The 22,577-nt window shown below is 36.8% G+C and overlaps 3 protein-coding genes and 1 long non-coding RNA gene across 5 annotated transcripts; 2 read left to right on the forward strand and 2 right to left on the reverse strand.

The window, feature by feature from the left end:
• Positions 1-54: 54 nt before the first annotated feature.
• Positions 55-2,202, reverse strand: LOC113297284 (ankyrin repeat-containing protein BDA1-like). 2 transcript variants are annotated; one of them, XM_026545718.1, is made up of 3 exons: positions 1,077-2,202; positions 411-903; positions 55-294 (listed from the first exon to the last, which is right to left on the reverse strand). In XM_026545718.1, exons 1-3 carry the CDS (start codon positions 1,527-1,529, stop codon positions 230-232), a joined length of 1,011 nt encoding a protein of 336 aa, XP_026401503.1. In that variant the 5' UTR covers positions 1,530-2,202; the 3' UTR covers positions 55-229. The 2 variants fall into 2 exon arrangements, with proteins under 2 accessions (XP_026401503.1, XP_026401502.1); XM_026545717.1 differs by having other exon boundaries at positions 55-903.
• A 226-nt stretch (positions 2,203-2,428) lies between these two features.
• Positions 2,429-6,589, reverse strand: LOC113297282. The gene is made up of 8 exons (XM_026545716.1): positions 6,047-6,589; positions 5,378-5,517; positions 5,138-5,237; positions 4,946-5,044; positions 4,225-4,572; positions 3,639-3,731; positions 3,357-3,563; positions 2,429-2,979 (listed from the first exon to the last, which is right to left on the reverse strand). Exons 1-8 carry the CDS (start codon positions 6,416-6,418, stop codon positions 2,713-2,715), a joined length of 1,626 nt encoding a protein of 541 aa, XP_026401501.1. The 5' UTR covers positions 6,419-6,589; the 3' UTR covers positions 2,429-2,712.
• A 9,046-nt stretch (positions 6,590-15,635) lies between these two features.
• LOC113292661 lies at positions 15,636-17,924 on the forward strand. The gene is made up of 3 exons (XR_003331815.1): positions 15,636-16,824; positions 17,015-17,099; positions 17,502-17,924. It is a non-coding gene; the product is annotated as an uncharacterized LOC113292661 (long non-coding RNA).
• Positions 17,925-17,996: 72 nt separating this feature from the next.
• Positions 17,997-20,777, forward strand: LOC113292662. Its single transcript, XM_026541543.1, has 4 exons — positions 17,997-18,228; positions 18,342-19,502; positions 19,592-19,713; positions 20,207-20,777. The coding sequence occupies exons 1-4, from the start codon at positions 18,042-18,044 to the stop codon at positions 20,645-20,647; spliced, it is 1,911 nt and encodes a 636-aa protein (XP_026397328.1). The 5' UTR covers positions 17,997-18,041; the 3' UTR covers positions 20,648-20,777.
• Positions 20,778-22,577: the final 1,800 nt, after the last annotated feature.

Here is a 22,577-nt window from a genome sequence, read left to right on the forward strand (position 1 = left end):
ACAAAAAGCCATACATGTTTAAGTATTTTACAGATACCATATACATAGAAAAGCTGATCAATAACTCGGATACTTGATGGCTTAGTATAGAGTACAATAGCGTCCGAAATTAATTCTATTAACTAGACATTTCCACGGCTTCTTCTCTTTTACAACTCGAATCCATTTTGACATAAATGGAATTCCAATAGGGAAGAGAACCACAATCACATTAAACATAATCCCTAACTTACCATTTGGTGTAATTGTAAACATCGTAATACTGTAAGTAAAACCCATTGCCCAGATGCATATCTGCAACTCAAATCTCAAAGGAAAACCACAAGTGAGAATGTGAATCATGAAAAGAGAAACATAGAACCCAGCTGAATTGAAAAACAGAAATATCCCAAATGATATTGCATCACTACCACTCAAAATCGATACCCCTGGTGCATATCCACTCGTATTCGTACTGACGTAATTGCTGCTGCCAATAGCGGTTTGATTAGTACTGGCATTCCCAGAGTCTTGCCAAACACCTCCTGGAGGACTAAGACCAGCTTGGTATGTTGCGGTTGCGATTAATACGACTATAACTAATAAAGCATTTCTCGCGTCACTTGGAGAATCTCTTCCTCTTCGAAACTTGAAGAATCCAACCAAACGATCTACTGGAGATTCGGCCACTGTTATTTCTGCCTGATTGTTAGTATAATTTTCAAGAATCTGAAGATCGAGGACTTGACCTATCTCCTGAGCTCTCTTTGCTCCTGCTTGACGAAGCATTGCTTCTATATCTCTATCATTTGGTTCCATGGGAAGAATAAGTAGATAGTCAAGAGCTGTGAGATTGCTTTTGTTCATCAAGTTCACCTCCAATGGCGTAGAACTAGGAGCCTTCATAAGCAACAATTCTACTGCCTACATAAAATTATATTGGTTTCATTTCAATAATTTGATTACGCAAACAAGACATCAAACTCACTCAGCCAATAATCCAATCACCAATTGCTGACACTCTTTATATAAGCAAACTTAGATTATGAGCCTACAACAAACATATATAGCAATTCTACTGCAGCGTAAATACTTGCCTCTCGTTGTTTCGATGATGTTGCAAGGTGTAGAACCGTGTTCCCTTCTTGATCCTTCTTATTCAATATTTCCCCTTTGTTCAGTTGCCTGAGCATGTCCACCATAATTTTTAAAGCTTCAAACTGGTTGTTCTTTACTGCGAGATGGAGAGCTGTTTCGTCTCGAATCGTAACATCTTCAAAGGATTCTTCACAACACGAAATCAGTTCATTTATAACTCCAATTCTGCCTTCCACAGTTGCATAATGAAGAGGTGTGCTTCTATCTCGACCCTTCAAACGACAATGATGCCGGTTGACCATCAGTAGCTCCTTCACTATCTCAACATGCCCATTTGCCGAAGCCAAGTGAACTGGACCAAATCCGTTCTGGTTTAGTTCTCCAGCGAATTCAGGTTTCAATCTTATCATCTCTTTTACATAACTGAAGATTCCCACATATGGAGGCAACATGTAAAGGTGTCTCTGCAGAAGCCAAAGCAGCAGAGCGGAGCATAAGAGGGTCTTCGTTGAGCAATTGATGCAGGTGAACTACATTACCGGTCAGAGCAGCCGTAAACAATCTCTCGTCCATGACTCCTACACGGCGGTTGAGAGCCGCGAGCTACTGGCTCTTCACAAATTCTGTAAGATAGAGGGAGAGAGAGAGGCACAAAGTTGAATGAAACATTCAAACTTCAAAGTCTTCCACTTTAGTTTTTGTATTAAAATCTGCTGGCAATTTTACCAGTAGAAATGATAATGTTTTTAATCATCAGAGATAATTTTATTATTGGTTTATTTGACTTTGATGCCAAAACTCAAACGAAACAAGAATGAGTGGAAAAAATCATTCAAGGCGGCAACGCCAATCAAGGTGCTCCATCTAATCAAGAATTGTATAAAAAAGGCAATGTTCAAAGAGAATATCTAGTTAAAAACTCCCCAAAGATGAACCAAAGTTACAGTGAAAGCGAAAAGACTACACATTCCATGACCAAATCTTGTATGTACTTTGACATTTATAACTTCATACCCACTGCATCCGAGTTGCAACTCTAACTGATAAAAATCATCGTCTGTTTTAGCCATAAATACCACTGGGATAAGTTATCAAGGACGACCTGCATCAGAAACATACCGCACCAAGAAAACAAAAAAGCACTTTGAACAATTAAAAAACCAAGTTAAGAGTTGATTAACAAATAAATCTATCTAATACAAATTCACCTTCTAGTTCCAGTAGAATTAGAACGTCCTTTATCATAACAAATACTCCTGAGAGACGCATAATCGAAACTTTTGTGAAGTATGAAGAGTATACTTCACTGAGACAAATTTTATTCATAAAAAATAAGAAGACTAATAAATAACTGAAACAAGAACCACTAATTATTTCTTCCAAACCATCTACTTAACTAATCAAACTCTGATAAAGTATAGAACTGCCAGAAATCACTTCTAAGAGAAAATAGTTTATAGCTGGAAAATAATCTATAATAATCAGTTCATATTCGAATTGCTGCGCAAGAAGGCACAGAATAGCTAGCTTTTAAGTTTTACCCTGTGATTTTTAAAAAAAAATGGTACGAAGAAAAATCAGACAGTCCTAAGCTTCATCTCCTTGAACTATATAATGTAATCAAAGTTTAAGTGCTTATAGTCCTGGAATAGATTCAAGGTTTAACTTCTCAGAAGCCGGAACTTCGGTGCCATTACTACTATCCAGTAATTTGGGTTTTTCCGCGGCTTCGAGACTTTGCAAGTACAAGTAGGATGCAGTTCGGTTTGCAGAAGGCGGAGGGTTAGTTATCCTACTTGCCAAGAAACGACGAATTATGCCTCTGAGGAATGGAGCCATGGTGTCAGGTTCATGTTCCAGGTAATACATGATTCCTCCCATACATAAACAGAAAAGTGCCACCTGCAGAGATCAAGAAGCCATCAGATTCCAGAGATTTTTTTTTGTTTGTTTGTTTGTTCGTTCATAGATCTCATGTTTATTCAACACCAGAACACATGGACATAGAAGATTACTTGGTCTGTGATTTCAGAGACCAAACATGCAATGTTTAGGTTTCAGTTAGGTCTTTGGATATATATACACTTCAAGCCTAAATTTTCTTGCCATTTTATTACAACTTGAGTGGTAACTGTGTAAGTCCTAAGTAAATTTAAGAAATGAATGTGAGGACATTTCAGCCTTTCAGGTGTCTTGTAACAGGTTAAGAGTTGCAACATAATACTGTGATTTCAAAGACCAATGCAAGTATGATTTCCGAAGAAGGTTATTGTAATTACCTCAGCGTTCTTGATATCTGGGAGGAAATGCCTATTCACTAAGATATACCATAATGAGTCACCAGCTCTTGGAAGAACATATAGAGCCAGTTCTCCACGTCTAGCTTTTTTCTCTAAGAGTACAGAAAGGGCGGCAAAACCACCGGCCAACCAGTACACAAGTTTGTGGTCCTTCGCCGCAACCTTTCTATGCAGACATATGACTCCCTGCATATACAAATAATTCATTAGGAACACAACTAAAGAAAAACAGCATGTAAGAGATAATAACTAGCTGTTCACCTGGAAGATTCCAACAAAACTAGACAAGAATGTGGTGGAGCGAACAGCGCCTTTCACAGCAAGCCAGCAGGTTCGAGCAGGGGAGTCCATGAACTAGGCACGAAACACAAGAAGTATAATTCAGAAGCATGGAGCTTTTAATGAAAGAAGAAGGCCTAATATGCATCCATGACTTAATCATGCAACAAGGTGGCTTTGGTTGAAACGGATGTAACAAATTAACCGTGTCTAATTGTCTTAAACTTCCTGGCTTCCTGCTAAACTTCCTGGCTTCCTGCTAACTAGAATGAAAACGCAAATCCCATCCAGTATACCAAACAATTTGTGCCAGTCTAATTGAATTGTTGAACCAGATATAAGGAATAATATGTAGAGATGAACTCTCTCTATGTTTGATAATCACCGTGGAAACATGGATATAATTTGCTTCCTAAGATTTGATGAAGGACACCAGTGACATTTAAAAGCGCTACCAAAACCTTGCATTTCAAGTTGTCAGGGCTACTTTTTCAACTCAATAAAGAATTCATGGATAAAGAAAGAGAAGAAGCAACAGATATTGAGAGGTCCGACATATACGAAGTACCTTTTGCAGGCGGAGAACAACAAAGGGCACAAATGTCAATGAAAAATAAAGTGGAAACGTTTTTCTAAAAGTCGCTGATGCAGCTCTAGCATTGTGCTGTAAACAAGAATTTGCATCTGGATGGATCATCGAACAAGGGATAATTGAGGGGAACTCCTGTATCTTCAAAGAGCTAGATGCCTTGCTGTTAAATAAGTAAGCAGAGAGAGAAACAACATCTATGGGGGAACCTCTACAGCTGTCTCTAACGGCCTTATAAATAGGCTTTGCAACAGGCCCAGTCTTTTGAATGAAATCTTGATATGATTTTGGCAGGCTCTCCGGACGCATTACAAAGGCATACATGACCTGAAAGGAATTTGTTAGTCAACAACTACAATTACCACTATCTACTAACAAAACAGAAACCTATGTTGCACAAAATATCCTCACGATAAATCTATACACTTTTCAATAAATCAAATGCAGCATACACTTGACTCAAGAATGAGTGTAATGCGCACCAAACATATGTGTACATAAGTGATCCAGGTTGCGGTTAACACATGGTGTTTGATAAATTTGTATGCTTCTCAACCCATTCTACAACTCCAGTGAAATACAAAACAGCGGAAATAGATGCTTCTTATTCATGGTTCGCGGAAATCATAAGACTGAACCTATATACTATGTCAACTTTATCACACAGCAAAACATACTAAAGCTTTTTGAGTTTTTTCACCTGGCCACATGCTAAAGCAAACAGTAATGAATCCCCATGACTCCAGTGGCTTCCCCAAAGATGGAACTTATTTTTAGATTTTGCAGAGTTATACGCGCACTGAGGACGAAAATATATATCTTATTAGAATAGATAAAGAGGATACTCAACTTAGACCTTTGCTATCAACTAAGTTGGAAAAATATATTTTACCTGTCCAAGCCTGGCTAAAAGATATAAAGCAAGGGTACGCCTCCTGCTTGGATCATCTAACGCTAGAATAGACAATCCTGCAACTGAACCTGCTAAAATTCTGCTCCATCATGCCCTTTAACTAAGTCATGCATATCGAAGAGGAAACATCATGCAAGAATTGTAAAAAAGCAATTCTGTAGAATTTTGGGACACATGAGAATAGCGAGAGAGAATTCTGAAGCATAAATGAACACTTACGCATTGAAAGGCGTCTCTTTCTTTCTGAACTTTCTCAATAAACATCTAAGAAGATGATAAGATCCAGTAAACCCACCAAACAATAACCCAATGCGACATGCTTCTTCTCTTACTATCAAATCTTTCTCCGACACGAGTTGCTGCAATTAGAAGTTATAAGAATCGGATGCTAATGGAATGATGCAAAACTTCCCCTCAGTTATAGACTCATACATGCTTATTAAGTTAAGTTAAACAATGACTGAAATAAACTTCTATAGTGAATGGTAACTAAAACGACTCTAGGCATTAGGCAGCCATCATAAAGGCGAATGGGGAATTTAGTCTTGTTTGTCATTTTAACCCAGTTAAAATATGCCTCCAAAATGGGACAACAATTTTCCTGAAAACAGAAAGTCAGTGTTTTTTGTGCAACCTTACTGAGCCCTTACAAAGAATCTTAACTATATCCACATCTGATTTCTTCCTAGTTCTAAATTGGTTAGATGATTGTCTAGTGAAGTTGTTCGAGCTATCTTTGAGAATCATCACCAACAAATTTTAGGTGTTTTTTTGCCGTATTTATCCTTTAGAATCTACCTTAAAACCCCAATCGAGACAAACCTTAAGATCACGAAATAGAATCAATGAAATTACAGAAGGGAATGAGTAAACGAAAGGCAGACAAACCTTAAGATCAAGAAGAGAAGAATAAGATTGTCTTCTAGCAAGTTTAAAAGCCCTAAGAAGAATACCAATACCAACTCTAACACCATAAGATAACAGAAAAGTCTGACAAAGATTTCCAATAGCATGAGCTATACAAGATTCATCGGCATGTTCACATGGCGGTGCACATTCATGTAATCCACGATTTCTTCTTTGTCTTCTCTGTAACTCTTCAATTGCTTCTCGTAATCGATCTTCTGCTTCACGAAGACGATCTTCAGCTGAGATATTATTATTATTACTATTATTATCTGGTGGTGTTGCTTCTGGAGATGGAGATGGGGGGTCTGATTTTGCGAATGAAGAGAAAGCTGATTTTGAGAGAAACGCCATTGATTTTCAGTAATATGTTTTGATGTCTAGGGTTTCTCTCTCATTTCTGCTGCATCCAATTGAGGATGGATGAAGAAGAAAATGAACAAAAATGGAAAAATGAAGAAAGAGAGGAAATCGTAATAAATGCGTTATCAGGTAAAGAAGAAGAACATTGAAAACTGACTAGAGGGTCCACACCCACTGTCCTCACCATCTATGCCTCACTTTAAAGATGTAATTTAGTTTTGGGGGTGGGAATAGACATCCAAATAGCCAATGGTATTACGATGGAAAAACAATAATCGAGCCAAATCTATGGTCTTTTTATTACGATGGAAAACGCTAATCGAGCCAAATCTATAGTCTTTTTTGATCCGTAAATAATTTGGTGTCTACAAGATAATTTTTGGGTAAAGAGCTGAAATGCTCCGATTTGGGAGGGCCTCTTCAAAAATGCCCCGAATTTTTGAAAGAAGTTAAACCCCCAATCCGTCGACTTTTCCATCCAAAACAGTTAAGTAGTAAATTTGGCACACATATGACTTCTCATATGTGGAAAAAAAGACATTTCTAGCTCCAAAATTAATGGAAGTGATTAGTCATCACCGCCGCCACAATCATCACCGATATCCCGTGGCTGCCACCACCTGAACCTCCACCGACAACAACAGCAATAACAACCACCGCTGGTACCACTATTTCCGCCACCACTGCCACCGTTGTTGCAGCCATCACCATGGCCACCGCAGCTGCCATTTTTACCATCGCCTCTGCCACCACCATCGTCATCGTCAGCGGCGCTGCCACCACAACCGCCGCCCCCTGAACCCCTAAAATCTTGAACCCTTGATCTTGAACACTAAAACCCTTAACCCTGAAGGAATATCATTGACTTTTCCTCACATGTATGCCAAATTTCACTACTTAACTTGCTTGGATGGAAAAGCTAAAGAATCGAGACATTTAAACCTTTTATGAAAATTCGCGGCATTTCCGCAACCATGCCTCCCAAATTGGGGCATTTTGGCTATTTTTCCATAATTTTACCATTGTGCTATAAGTAATTGTGTATGTTTTTCGTGTGAAATCCATCATTCTCAAAATGATTTGTCGTTTTTAAATTTAAAGTTTAGATTGTGTTCATGTCCCACCAATAATAGCTTGGTGTTTTAATACTCATTGGCTTCCATATCATGATCAGGATTGGGTAGAATTGATGCGGACACGATGACGCAGATGCGACGTGAACACGAATAAATTTTCAAAAAATTAATACGAGGACATGTAGTCAGATTGATACAAACACAGATTTATGAGGTCGTAGCATGTTTGCCTGCTCTGATACCAATTGAAAACGCGGGGTACAACAACCATACCCAATTATTTTGTTCGGAAATCTGTATGGACTAAACTCCAATATAATTCCGAGAGCAACAACTTAATGAAACTCACACAGGAAAGATATCAAAGAACTTTATCTCTTTCTCAGCACAATCAGTAAATGTAACCGATAGAAATATGTGAACCTGATTGCTATGAGAATAACTCGGATGGTACCAAAGACCAATGTCCCAGTGTCAATCAAGTTATATCCAACAACAAGGTCGGATTTATCAACTGCGATTGAACAACTCATAACCTGTGATATTTTAATTATATATGAAGAAAATATAATGCGGAAAAGAAATAACACAGACACCAGAAATTTTGTTAACGAGGAAACCGCAAATGCATAAAAACCCCGGGACCTAGTCCAGATTCGAACACAACATTGTATTAAGCCGCTACAGACTTTATCCTACTACAAGTTAACTTCAGACTGGAATGTAATTGATCCCTAACCAAGTCTCACACCGATTAAGGTACAGTCGTGTTCCTTGTGCCTCTTGAATCCCAGCAGGACTCTGCGCATGTGATTCCCTTAGCTGATCTCACCCACAACTAAGAGTTTCTACCACCCAAAGTCGAAGACTTATAAACAAATTTGTCTCCCACAGATATATTTATTCTGGTTGTTGTTTCCGTCTTTAGATAAATCAAGGTGACACAAGAAACTCAACTAATAATCCAGTTTATACTCCCGAAGAGCAGCCTAGAAATATTAGTCATCTCACAATAACCTAACTGATTAACATAAGAAGTTATTGTGGAATCACAAGAGTCTGAGACAAAGAACTGTTGTGATTACTTTTTATATCTTACCTATCGGAGAAAAATCTCTCGTAAATCTTAAAGAAGATAAAACTCAATATGATAGAAAAACTAAGATCACAATATGCAACTACAGAGAAAATAGTTGGATCTGGCTTCACGAATCCCAAATGAAGTCTTCAAGTCGTTAACCTAATAATGGTTTTGGAAAACCCTAGGTTAATAGAGAATCGACTCTAGTTTGCGACTAGGACACACAGGAGTGTTGGGATTAGGTTTCCCAGATGCTAGCGTTCTCCCTTATATAGTCTTTCAAATCAGGGTTGCTTACAATCAAAGCTAAGATAGCTTAGTAACAAAACAACTTATATTCACCATTAGATGAACTCCAGATTTAAGATTCAAGCTAAATCTTCTTAGAAACTAAGCAATCAATCTCCACCATTATATGGTATTAGCTTGATACACACAAATGAAATATCTAAATATATTTATATATGGATGAACCGTACCTAAACTTGTATAACTGTTGGCTCAATAATAGTTAACCGAAGTTAGCCACATGAACACTTATAGTTTAGCCATATTGATCTAACACTTTCTAGATCAAATATGATGATCAATCAATCATGATAGATAATAAAATGAATCTAAATATGCTTTAAGAGAGTTGTTCAAATGTTCACTATCTCATATAAATATCCACGAACAATTTGAAACATATTCGGTTTGGTTTATAGTTGTACAAAGTACTTAAGAACCAATTCAAGAACATAATGTCACGTTTTGTAAAACAATTTCGCATATCTTATTTCATCAAAGTTCCAAGGACTTTAGTTCGCAAACGAACCTGACATGAGTATGAAAAGTCATACTTACCGATTTTAGAACCTAACCACTGTGTTTGCAAACAGAGTAGACGAACCACAGTTTCGAACTTTGGCCCATGATCACTGTCGTATGCGTCAAAAATAAATTACTTTCTCACTACTCAAAATATAAAATATAGCAAGGGCAAGAAAGGATCGTTCCCACAGAGAGGACTAGGTTGTCAATAAGTTTCGGTTTCCTATATAAAACAATGGGGGTTTTTATGATTTTTATATGAACTAAATAAAATAAAAGCAAAACAATGAAAAGTAAACACGCAAATCAATGATGTCAAATATTGGGTAAAGGTTTCATCTTCAATTGTAAACAAGTATTTAATGTATGATTAGAATTCGTATTTAATCTCGTTATCATCAAAAGCCCTAGAATACCTTATTGTAAGAATACTCCGTCAATTTCCTAAATTCATCAACAAACACATTAGAGCTGCGAGTGTGAATTCTACCTAAAGAATAACCTAACGCCTTGCGCTAATTAAGTTCAATTCCTAGGAGCATTAAGTTTAAGAAATAGGCTAATCAATGCAATTGTCATACATTGCGCATAACAATTCGAACAAAGGTCAATTTCTACATATAACTACAAGGATATATCACTACAAACCATAATCATATCATGCTACTCGTATTCAAGGTTATCGCTCGATGATGAACCCTAAAATAGCTATAGATATGGAAGTATGTTCAATCAATTCTAGACTTAAATAAACAAACATTCAATCATATTGCAATACATCAATCATGCAATTATTATACGCAGTAGAAATCAAACGATAAAATTGAGAGAAAACTAATTCATAAAATCAATAACTTGTTTTCAAAATCCAACTACATCTTTAGCCAATAAAATAAATCAACTACTTGTGTTTATGGAAATCATCATAGAAAGCAAAGAAGAACTATCATGTGAAACCCTAGAAACAAAAGTAGAAGCCTCCCTAATGGAGATATATAGGTTTAGAGAAAGACTTTTCTATTTATATGCTTCTCCCATTCCAAAAGGATACTCTTTCCGATATTAGGTCTTCCCAAAACCCATCTCCAAGTGGTCCACCAAGCCCATAGTGCGTTAAAACCCATGTGAAAATCTCTGCCAGAATTGCTCGACGGAATTGTTGACATCATCACCGGAACCCGGTCACCGTCGGTCACTTGAGTAATGCCGCCGTTGACAGAATATTATGTCAAGATTCTGTTAAAGTTAATTGTCAGACTAACGGTCTTCGGTTAGTCAATGGGTCAAAGAAGGGAAGTCAGCTGCTCTGACTCTGTCTTACTAGGCTGACACAACTGAGTTGCATCTGGAATCGCCTAGTCGACTCACCAGAATGGAGAATCATACAGAGTTTCCTCTATTTTTACGACTATTCTCAGGCCGATTTCAGGCCATTCTTCTCCCCTGTAACAAGCCTAAACATTCATCTATTCATTCAGGCATTCACTCTTGCACATTGTTGCATTCTCACCTGCAACATCAACTCAGCACCATAAACAGCTCACTGCATCTTCTACATTTACTCCTTCATGGCTGTAAATTCAGTGTCTCTAAACTTCAACAACATCAACATCTCCTTGTTGATGCTTCAATCAGTAGCTGCAACCACATTTACTTTGTCACAAGCTTTGAACCCTTCTAGCAACTCCAATCTCTTCCTGTAACATCAACAACACAAGCTCAAGCACTCCGATCCATTCTCTTATACAGATCGAAGCCTAACCCATCTTAATTGCATCTCAATAAAACCCCTGATTCCTTTTTCTTCTCGATCTCGAACTTATCTATATCTCGATTTGTCTCAAACCCATCTTCAATTTCTGCTCAATTTGACTCAACAACATCGATGCTTCATGTAAAGTTCAATAACACAGCACTGAGATTAAAACTAAAAATCCATTTAATTCACGACAGATATTGAATGTTCTTCATATCACAACCTTTCATCTTCCCTCATTTCTTCTTCGCTGCTTAATCCACAGCGACTTCAACCCATCGATCTGTTGATCTCAATCTTCAATTACTGTAAATCTCAGATCCCCTTTTATCTTTGTCTCAATCCACCAAAATAACTCAAACCCCCAATTATTTCTTCAACAGCAACATCAAATCATCATCTTCTTCTTCTTTGTCTCAATTCTGACCCATTTCTCTATATCTCTCGGTTTTAGTAGCAGAGGCTGCTGGTTTTATTTCTCAATTTCTGTTTCAGGTGAATGAAATGACTGAGAGAATAATTCTCTCGATTAGGTTAAAGAAGCTGAGTTGGATAATTACACCCCAGGGACAAGGACCACCTCAGTTTGGGTGCTAACAGTACACACATCCTCTGGATAAGGGCTACCCAAATTGGCAGCCCCTTAACATAAACTGGTTGTCTTTAATACTCCTCCGATAGAGTTTCCCCTTAACCATTGCTCGGCTCCCAATATTATTTTCCTCTTAAATGACTATTTGGCCCTTTTGGCTCAAAGTGATTGATTTCTCTTTCTTTTGCTCATAATGACTCCATTACACCTGATAAACTCAAAAGCAAACATAAGATACATAATTTAAAAAAAACCTCGCAAAGAAAGCATAAATACTAGATATAAAAGTAGGTGCTTTAGACACCTATCAAATTCCCCCACACTTAGACTTTGCTAGTCCTCGAGCAAATCAAATAAAACAATTCTAAAACATACATACAACTCCGTCTCGTCGAGGCTACGGTTACTCTTAGAATGAATAACAGGCCTTTGAACCGCTAGGTGTCCCTAGTGAACGAGTTATAGTCTCGTGAGGGCTTACTAGAGATATACCCACAAAACCTACTTTACCAACTTACTAGTTCTCCGTAATGATAGCATCCAACGCGCTAAGAAGACCTAGAGATTCTGCACACTAGTCATAAGAAGTTAGACACATAAATGAACACAATCTCATCCTTAAAAGTTGAGAGAGAAATAACCATCCCTTATCGAAAGAAATTCGGGTTCGAAGTGATCAAAAGTCTCGACTCTGCCTCACAAGAAAGGGTTTTATGAAGTTGCTCTCAATAATAAACAGCTCTTTATGGGTCATACATGTGTCCAGGTAGGAATGAAGACATAATCCTGCGACACGTTGAATGGTAGGAAGGCAAAACCCTCCGAATTGTTTTGAAAACCCACATCTTTTAATCATTTTGAAAACCCATTTTTCTGACGATCTCTAAGAAAGGAAATCAACCACTTAACGAAGGTGGGTATATGCTTACTTACCTCGTCATCCGTTCGGCGTGCAGTTAGCACCACTTTAACAGCATCCGTAGAAACATCATCGGTCTTCAATCCTTGTCTTCATATTCGTCTTCGGTCTTCAACTCTTGATGGTGAAATCTTGAACTTCGTAGAATCTTGACAATGTGATTCTTTCGTCTAATTCCTTGTTGTTTGAAACTTCATTATGGATATTTCTTCTTCCATTGGCTTTATTGAAAGAATATAAAACTAAAAACGAACTAAAACAAACCAAAATATGACACAATGGATTTTTCTTGTCTTTTTTTCTTTTTTTTTTTCTCTTTTTTTTCTTTTCTTTTTATTTATGAGACAAGAAAAATAATACAAATACACAATGAAAACAAAACAAAATAATAAACCTAAAGAAATTTCTCTTGTCTTTTTTTTTCAATATCTTTTTTTTTTTGACAAATAGTGATGACCATGTCCCAAGTTTTTTTTTGTTGACAAGAGAAAATGAAATACAAATAAAGATAAAATAAAAATGCAAGTACAAAGACCATGGTTTAAGTACTTTACCGCTTGATTCTTCACAACTTGTATATCTCGATATCATAAATTCTTAAACTCTCATCTTGATAATTTTCACTCTTGTACAATAGTCTTCAACTTGTAAAAATTCTGCTCTTTGTCTTGTTGCTCTACTTGAATCTGAAATCTGCTCATTTCTGTATGGTTGCTTGTAAACCTTGAACGTCTTCAACTTTCCTTCGAATTTGTGATGCTTCTCTTTTTGATGATGATGGTGTTTCTATGGACCTGTTGATGTAGAGAGAGATAAAGTGGATGGTGCTAACTGCGAACAAGATTACAAGTGGTATGTATGTTAGAAATTCGATGTCACCATCATGATTGATAAAAATAGCACTCAAGAGATCAAAGTAGTGCTTCTATGGTGGGAGGTTGGGCAGCTCACCATTCTGCCCGGAGTTAACGTACGGTGACACACACTCTAAAAGCACAATTTAGACAGGTACAAAGAATTGAAGGTCGACCCCTCTCATGATGTAACATGGGTAGTCTCCACTATAGGGGATCACAACTCTACTACCGAATTCAGTCTGCACCTCATTTGCCACTGGGATGGTTAAACCCAACTTTAACTCTCATACAAGTAAGAAACCCGATCATGTTCTCTGTCATCTCTAAGTTCAGTCACTCTTATGAGAATCTCGATGTAATCTTAGCGACATGTATACTATGTGACTCTAAACTAACTACAAGTTGGAGTTTCTTTTATTCACTAATTTACAAAAAAGTTGAAAATTTTGAAAATTTTACAATGCAAATGCTTAACCACTCCCCCACACTTAAACTTTACATTGTCCTCAATGTAAATTGAAGCGTCCAAAGAAAGTCAAGGTGGGAAATATTATAATGATATGCGACAAGAAATCAAAAAAAAAAAAAAAGAAAAAAGAAAAAAAAAAAAAAAAAAACTTGGGACATGGTCATCATTATTTGTCAAAAAAAAAGATATCGAAAAAAAAAAAGATATCGAAAAAAAAAAGACAAGAGAAAATTTCTTTAGGTTTATTATTTTGTTTTGTTTTCATTGTGTATTTGTTTTATTTTTCTTGTCTCATAAAGAAAAAAAAACAAAGAGAAAAAAAAAGAAAAGAAAAATCCATTGTATCATATTTTGGTTTGTTTTAGTTCGTTTTTAGTTTTATATTCTTTCAATAAAGCCAATGAAAGAAGAAATATCCATAATGAAGTTTCAAACAACAAGGAATTAGACGAAAGAATCACATTGTCAAGATTCTACGAAGTTCAAGATTTCATCATCAAGAGTTGAAGACCGAAGACGAAGATGAAGACAAGGATTGAAGACCGATGACGTTTCTATGGATGTTGTGAGAGTGGTGCTAACTGCACGCCGAACGGATGAAGAGGTAAGTAAGTATATTCCCACCTTCGTTAAGTGGTTGATTTCCTTTCTTAGAGATCGTCATAAAAATGGGTTTTCAAAATGATTAAAAGATGTGGGTTTTCAAAACAATTCGGAGGGTTTTTCCTTCCTACCATTCAACGTGTCGCAGGATTATGTCTTCATTCCTACCTGGACATATGTATGACCCATAAAGAGCTGTTTATTATTGAGAGAAAATTCATAAAACCCTTTCTTATGAGGCAGAGTCGAGACTTTTGATCACTTCGAACCCGAATTTCCTTCGATAAGGGATGGTTATTTCTCTCTCAACTTTTAAGGATGAGATTGTGTTCATTTATGTGTCTAACTTCTTATGACTAGTGTGCAGAATCTCTATGTCTTCTTAGCGCGTTGGATACTATCATTACGGAGAACTAGTAAGTTGGTAAAGTAGGTTTTGTGGGTATATCTCTAGTAAGCCCTCACGAGACTATAACTCGTCCACTAGGGACACCTAGCGGTTCAAAGGCCTGTTATTCATGCTAAGAGTAACTGTAGCCTCGACGAGACGGAGTTGTATGTAGGTTTTAGAATTGTTTTATTTGATTTGCTCGAGGACTAGCAAAGTCTAAGTGTGGGGGAATTTGATAGGTGTCTAAAGCACCTACTTTTATATCTAGAATTTATGTTTTTTTGCGAGTTTTCTTGTAAATTATGTATCTTATGTTTGCTTTTGAGTTTATCAGGTGTAATGGAGTCATTATGAGCAAAAGAAAGAGAAATCAATCCCTTTGAGACAAAAGGGCCAAATAGTCATTTAAGAGGAAAATAATATTGGGAGCCGAGCAATGGTTAAGGGGCAACTCTATCAGAGGAGTATTAAAGACAGCCAGTTTATGTTAAGGGGCTGCCAATTTGGGTAGCCCTTATCCAGAGGATGTGTGTGCTGTTAGCACCCAAGCTGAGGTGGTCCATATCCCTGGGGTGTAATTATCCAACTCAGCTTCTTTAACCTAATCGAGAGAATTCTTCTCTCAGTCATTTCATTCACCTGAAACAAAAGTTGAGAAATAAAACCAGCAGGCTCTGCTACTGAAACCGAGAGATATAGAGAAATGGATCAGAATTGAGACAAAGAAGATGATGATTTGATGTTGTTGTTGAAGAAAGAATTGGGGGTTTGAGTTATTTTGGTGGGTTGAGACAAGGATAAAAGGGGATATGAGATTTACAGTAATTGAAGATTGAGATCAACAGATCGATGGGTTGAAGTCGCTGTGGATTAAGCAGCGAAGAAGAAATGAGGGAAGATGAAAGGTTGTGATATGAAGAACATTCAATATCTGTCGTGAATTAAATGGATTTTTAGTTTGAATCTCAGTGCTGTGTTCTTGAACTTTACATGAAGCATCGATGTTGTTGAGTCAAATTGAGCAGAAATTGAAGATGGGTCTGAGACAAATCGAGACAGAGATGAGTTCGAGACGAAAATGGAATCAAGGGTTTTATTGAGCTGCAATTGAGATGGGTTAGGCTTCGATATGTATAAGAGAATGGATCGGAGTAGTTGAGTTTATGTTGTTGATGTTACAGGAAGAGATTGGAGTTGATAGAAGGGTTCAAAGCTTGTGACGAAGTAAATATGGTTGCAGCTACTGATTGAAGCATCAGCAAGGAGATGTTGATGCTGTTGAAGTTTAGAGACACTGAATTTACAGCCGTGAAGGAGTAAATGTAGAAGATGCAGTGAGTTGTTTATGGTGCTGAGTTGATGTTGCAGGTGAGAATGCAATAGTGTGCAAGAGTGAATGCCTGAATGAATAGATGAATGTTTAGGCTTGTTACAGGGGAGAAGAATGGCATGAAATCGGCCTGAGAATAGTCGTAAAAACAGAGGAAACTCTGTATGATTCAATGTAGTCAATTTCGTCCATACCGGCCGAAATATCGGCGATATTACCGGTATCGGACACTGAGCGATACGGAAATCCCGATATCGCAAAACGATTTTTGTGCCGATAATACCGTCCGATACGGTAAATACAGTACACCGATAATATCGTATTATCGGCGATATTTGTCATTTGCTGTAATTTCTGAGGGCATTTTCGGGATTATAAGAGAAGGGAAGAGATTTAATCCCTAAATCCCATCGATACGCAAAGGGTAGAGAGTTGATTTTACAAATTTCGTTGCAGGTTCTTCTTCTCTATTTTAATGGCGAGATTCAGTTGATTCTATCTTAACAAGAGGTTAGTTTTGATCATTAATCGATTATGTCAATCTATGTCAACTATTTCAAATGGATTATGTCAATCTTTGTTCATATTTTGGTGTATTTTAGGGTTTTTAAGAAGACTATTGGAATGTAATTTGGTTTTGATCATTAACAAATACTGGTAGTCTGGTACCCAAAACTGATGCTAGATTTTTGCAATTTAGGTCCAAGGGAAGATACATCTTATATGCATATCCAGCAAAGGCAAAGTCGCTGAAGAAACATCAAAACAGTTCATCTAGCAACTGGGTATTAAAATAGATAGCTCCATGTCTTTACAGATTACAACGATTTTAATTTTTGTGTACTGATTTTCACTGCTTATATATTAATCCCAAAGAAGCTACAGTTGTGTGATAATATTCTTTCTATATTGTCTTTCTTGCTTGGTTCAGGTCTATTTACATACTTATTGCACTTTTGTTTTGTTTGTTTCTGTTTTAGGGATTTGGATTTGAATTTTCTGTTTTACTTATTGCTACTGATTTCCTTAAGATTGGTTGTTGATGGAAATGTTGAGGTTTAATCTATTGTGTTGTTGATGGAAATGTTGAGGTTTAATTTGTTGTGTTGTTGATGATAGTATTAGTATGTAGTTGCATACATTATCAGTCTGTTCCTGGGATTTAATTTGTTTTATTTCTGTTGTAGGTTGTGATTATGGATTCTTCTAATGCATCAAATTCAAATACGGCAAACACTACCTGTGATTTATTGCCCTCTTCTTCGGCTACTCAAACTAAAGATCCAGCATGGGAATGGGGTGAACGCCAAGACCTAGCAAATCAAAATATAATTACTTGTTTGTTATGTAAGAAATTAATTCGTGGTGGTGGAATTACTAGGCTTAAGGAGCATCTTTTACATATTAAAGGGAATGTTTCTTCATGTCCAAATGTGTCCATTGATATTATGAACAAAGTTGGTCTGGTGAATTCTGTAAAGAGGACCAAAAAAGCTCATAAGGATAACATTGATTTAGCGTATCGGCGTGCAAACAACTCAGATGAAGCCTCTGATGCTGATACCGATGTTGAAGAACAAGAAGTTGAAATTGATGGCAATATGGGCAGTCGTGGTGCTGGTGCTGGTGCTAGTGCTGGTGTGGGTGCTAGTCAACTAGTTTCTCAGAATCAGATAAAGAGAAAGAGGATAAGCCAAAGTAATAGTAGAGGTCCAATTGATTTATATATGAAGACAGACCACAAAAAAACTCAACAGGCCACTCTTGAAAGAGACTCAGCTGTGAAAGAGAAGTTAATGAAGACTGCATGGAAATGCATTTCAGCTTGGATGACTGAGAATTCAGTATCATTTAACACTGTTCGTTGCCCAAGTTTCAAAGAAATGATATATGCAATAGGCGACTATGGGAAAGGTAAGCAGTTGTGATATGCTCAGTTGATTTTAGCTATAATACGTGCTTTAATCTGTTCTTCTTATCGTATATTCATTTGGTTTACTTTTGCTTTTTATGTTGTTTTTTGTTAGCTATGCCCCCACCATCTTACCATCAGATTCGTACGAATCTTTTCAAGGACCGGTTAGTAGAAATGAAGAAATTTGTTGATACATTTAGGGAACATTGGAAGAGGTTTGGATGTTCTATCATGTCTGATGGCTGGACAGATGGGAAAAAGCGACATCTTATTAACTTTTTGGTGAATTGTCCGAAAGGGACAGTTTTTTTGAAGTCTGTGGATGCGTCAAACAGAACCAATGATGCTGATTTTATACGTGGGCTTGTAAAGGAGGTAATTAACGATGTTGGGGAAGAAAATATAGTTCAGTTCATTACCGATAATGGTTCAAATTTTAAAAAGGCAGGGAAAGATTTAATGCTTGAATACCCAAATATGTTTTGGACTCCTTGTGGTGCTCATTGTGTTCAGTTGATGCTAGAAGAACTTGGTGGCAAGCTTCCACGAATCAAGACAGCCGTCATTCTAGGTAAGAGACTCGTTACATATATTTATGCTCATTTTCAAGTATTAAGCTTAATGAGGGAGATGATCGGTGGTGAATTACATAGGTCTACAAAGACTAGATTTGCAACTCAGTACTACACACTAGAAAGTCTTGCAAAGTATAAAACCCATTTGCAAATAATGTTCGTGAATGATAAGTGGTTGAAAATGAGGTTTGCAAAAGAAACTATGGGAATTAATGTACTTAAAATTGTCACAAGCAGTACATTTTGGGAAGATGTTGATTATTCTTGTAGAGTGCTAAAGCCTTTGGTTAAGGTTGTAAGGTTAGTGGATATCGAGCGCAAACCTACAATGCCTTGTTTTTATGAAGCAATGAGGATAGCAAGGGAGAAACTCGAGGAGAATTTCAGTCAAGATGATAGTACTTGGGCTGTAATTAAGGCTATCTTTGATAAAAGATGGAAGAATAACTTCAATCATGCTCTACATTGTGCTGCATATTATTTAAATCCTTCCATATTCTACAAAGTCCCTGCTCATCTAATGGATAATGATCTTAAGTACATAGAAATCAAAAGGGGACTTCATACAGCAATGCAAAGGCTTATTCCCAATGAAGAAGATCTTGAGAAAGCTACAACTGAATTGAGAGACTACAGTGATGCTAACGGGATCTTGGGAACTCCGGTTTGCAAAAAAAGAAGATATAAAGATCAACCTCGTAAGTTTGTTTGTTATGTAAGTTGAAGGTTTGATTACATCTGTGTTACCTATGCATTTGTATAATTATTTTGTCCGTGTTTATGACAGATGATTGGTGGATTACATATGGAGGAATCGATACCCCAAACCTACAAAAATTTGCAATAAGGGTATTGAGTCTTACTTGTTCTGCTTCCCCGTGTGAGCGAAACTGGAGCACATTTCAGAATGTAAGTATTCTAATCTTGTTGAGTCTTACTTGCACTGATTATTTTTCATGTATTACCATTTTCCTGTAAGGGTATTTAGACCATATGTATGCCTGTAATTCAGTTTCCTGAGGTGCCGCGACACACCAAGTTGTAGTTAATGTGTAATGTGTTAACATTGTATACCACTATATGAGCAAGAGTAGGGCATTTTTCATTGTTCCATATGATGTCATGTGCTAATGATCCAAATCAGTCTATGACCCAAAATCAAAATGATCATGGTATTGTTCTCTGTGCTGCCATCGCTACCTTTGATGGACCGGTGGTGAGTCAATCTAAACCTGTCTTCTCCTTTTCCCTGCATTTAGGGTCGCTAAATACTAAGTTATGTTCCAACACACTTGATTTATATTTGGCTTTTCTATTTGGTTCAATTTATAATGATGAACATCAAGATTAAATCTGTTTGATGTGTTTCATTTCATTTACTTATTATCCTTTCGTCTTTCAGTTGCATTCAAAGAAGCGAAATCGCATAAAGCAACAAAAATTGAATGATAGCGTCTTTATTCAATACAACAAGAAATTGGAACGTCGATACAAAGAAATCAGTCAATATAATGATGATCCGAAAGCTCATGATCCCATTTTTCTGGATGAGCATGATGACAATGATGAATGGTTGGCTTTAGAGAATTTGGATGACTTGGTTGTACAAGGAGATAATGTTATTTTGGATGATTTGCAAGATATTGTTGGTGAAAAAGGTATGCCAGTTGTTGGTAAAAGTGCTTGTATCTCCCGACGCAAATCTACTTATCCAACTGACTCTGAATATAGTGGATATGATATTGATGACTTGATGTTGGACTCTAATTATGGACTACTTGGTGGAGATGATGGAGCTACGGAAGATTATGATATCTATGATGAATCGAATGATTTTGATTAAAATTGTAATGTCCATGTTTAATTATGTTTCCAGATTGTGAACTTTAAAGTTGTGAATTCTCCCATTTTTCCAATTTGAACTTCATACGACGACTCTTATGTTTTGAATGAACTTGTTTGTTTTTCTAAAATTGATGCATTTTAATGTTGTATAATTTTGTGTGAAACAATATAAATTATAGATATAAATTTAGAACCGATATCTCCCCGATATTTGAAACCGAGATCTCCCCGATACAATGTTGTACCAGTGTACCGGTCCTCAGCCGAGACAAACCGGTATCCGATATTGACTACATTGGTATGATTCTCCATTCTGGTGAGTCGACTCGGAGATTCCAGATGCAACTCAGTTGTGTCAGCCCAGTAAGACAGAGTCAGAGCAGCTGACTTCCCTTATTTGACCCATTGACTAACCAAAGACCGTTAGTCTGACAGTTAACTTTAACAGAATCTTGACATAATATTCTATCAACGGCGGCAGTACTCAGGTGACCGACAGTGACCGGGTTCCGGTGATGATGTCAACAATTGCGTCAAACAATTCTGGCAGAGATTTTCGCATGGGCTTTAACACACTATGGGCTTGGTGGACCACTTGGAGATGGGTTTTGAGAAGACCTAATATCGGAAAGAGTATCCTTTTGGAATGGGAGAAGCATATAAATAGAAAATTCTTTCTCTAAACCTATATATCTCCATTAGGGAGGCTTCTACTTTTGTTTCTAGGGTTTCACATGATAGTTCTTCTTTGCTTTCTATGTTTCAGGTGATTGAAATGACTGAGACAAGAATTCTCTCGATTAGGTTAAAGAAGCTGAGTTGGATATCAGGGATAGGGACCACCTCAATTTGGGTGCTAACAGCACACACATCCTCTGGATAAGGGCTACCCAAACTGGCAGCTTCTTAACATAAACTGGCTGTCTTTAATACTCCTCTGATAGAGTTGTCCCTTAACCATTTCTCGGCTTCCAATATTATTTGCCTATTAAATGACTATTTGGCCCTTTTGGCTCAAAGTGATTGATTTCTCTTTTTTTTGCTCATAATGACTCCATTACACCTGATAAACTCAAAAGAAAACATAAGATACATAATTTACAAGAAAACTCGAAAAGAAAGCATAATACTAGATATAAAAGTAGGTGCTTTAGGCACCTATCAGCCCATTCTTGTCGTCCGCAAATATAGTACGCGAACCACAGTTCCAGACTTAGACTTGTCTAGTCGTTCGCAAATAGAGTACGCGAACCACAGTTTCGGACCTTTCATAAGTAAACCCGTTCGCAAACATAGTTCGCAAACAAAAGTTCTGGAACTGAACTAGAACTTCACAGTTAGCATACAAAGTATATAACCTGTGTTATATCCAGACATTGGTAGTAGTTTTAAACTCTCATTTAATCATTGAAACATCTTTTGAGGACAACAATGATAGTCTTACACATACCACTAGCTTCAAATAATTTTCAAGTGATTAATTGATCAATGTGAAACTTCCCAAGTTAACATAAAATGATTTTCTCACACAAATCATGTAAGATGTTCAAGGTAATTTTCACATGGTCATCTTAACTTAATATTTAGTTACCAATAGATATTAAAGGTAAACTCGTCAAGTAGATGATGAACTTAGCTAAAGCTAAAAGCTTCCAACACGTATTTCAATAAATATATAAACGAGATAAACTCGACTCGAAATCAAATATGCATAATGTAAAAGTTTATATAGCTATACGACTTAGTCTATTTAGAAGATAAAATAGAATAGATATTTGAGTAATAGATAAGTTTTAGTCTCCACATACCTTTTGTTGATAAAGTTCCTCCAAGTTCTTCAATAAATCTTCTTCTTCAATTGGTGAACGTCGTGAAGTCTAAAGCTCAACTATACATTTTTATCCTAATCCGGCACATAGCTATAAGTA

The sequence above is a fragment of the Papaver somniferum genome, chromosome 7 (assembly GCF_003573695.1).
Source record: "Papaver somniferum cultivar HN1 chromosome 7, ASM357369v1, whole genome shotgun sequence".
NCBI classification, from domain to species: Eukaryota; Viridiplantae; Streptophyta; class Magnoliopsida; order Ranunculales; family Papaveraceae; genus Papaver; species Papaver somniferum.

Bases quoted from the DNA above. Each gene is read 5' to 3' on its own strand.
- LOC113297284 (XM_026545717.1), bottom strand. From the start codon at position 1,529: ATGTTGCCTCCATATGTGGGAATCTTCAGTTATGTAAAAGAGATGATA. The intron at 904-1,076 runs GCAAGTATTTAC...AATTTTATGTAG, and splicing joins CATCATCGAAACAACGAGAG to GCAGTAGAATTGTTGCTTAT.
- LOC113297282 (XM_026545716.1), bottom strand. From the start codon at position 6,418: ATGGCGTTTCTCTCAAAATCAGCTTTCTCTTCATTCGCAAAATCAGAC. The intron at 5,518-6,046 runs GTTTGTCTGCCT...TTCTAATTGCAG, and splicing joins CTTCTCTTCTTGATCTTAAG to CAACTCGTGTCGGAGAAAGA. The intron at 3,564-3,638 runs GTGAACAGCTAG...TTGTATATGCAG, and splicing joins GTTTTGTTGGAATCTTCCAG to GGAGTCATATGTCTGCATAG.
- LOC113292662 (XM_026541543.1), top strand. From the start codon at position 18,042: ATGAAGACAGACCACAAAAAAACTCAACAGGCCACTCTTGAAAGAGAC. The intron at 19,503-19,591 runs GTAAGTTTGTTT...TGTTTATGACAG, and splicing joins AAGATATAAAGATCAACCTC to ATGATTGGTGGATTACATAT. The intron at 19,714-20,206 runs GTAAGTATTCTA...TTCGTCTTTCAG, and splicing joins ACTGGAGCACATTTCAGAAT to TTGCATTCAAAGAAGCGAAA.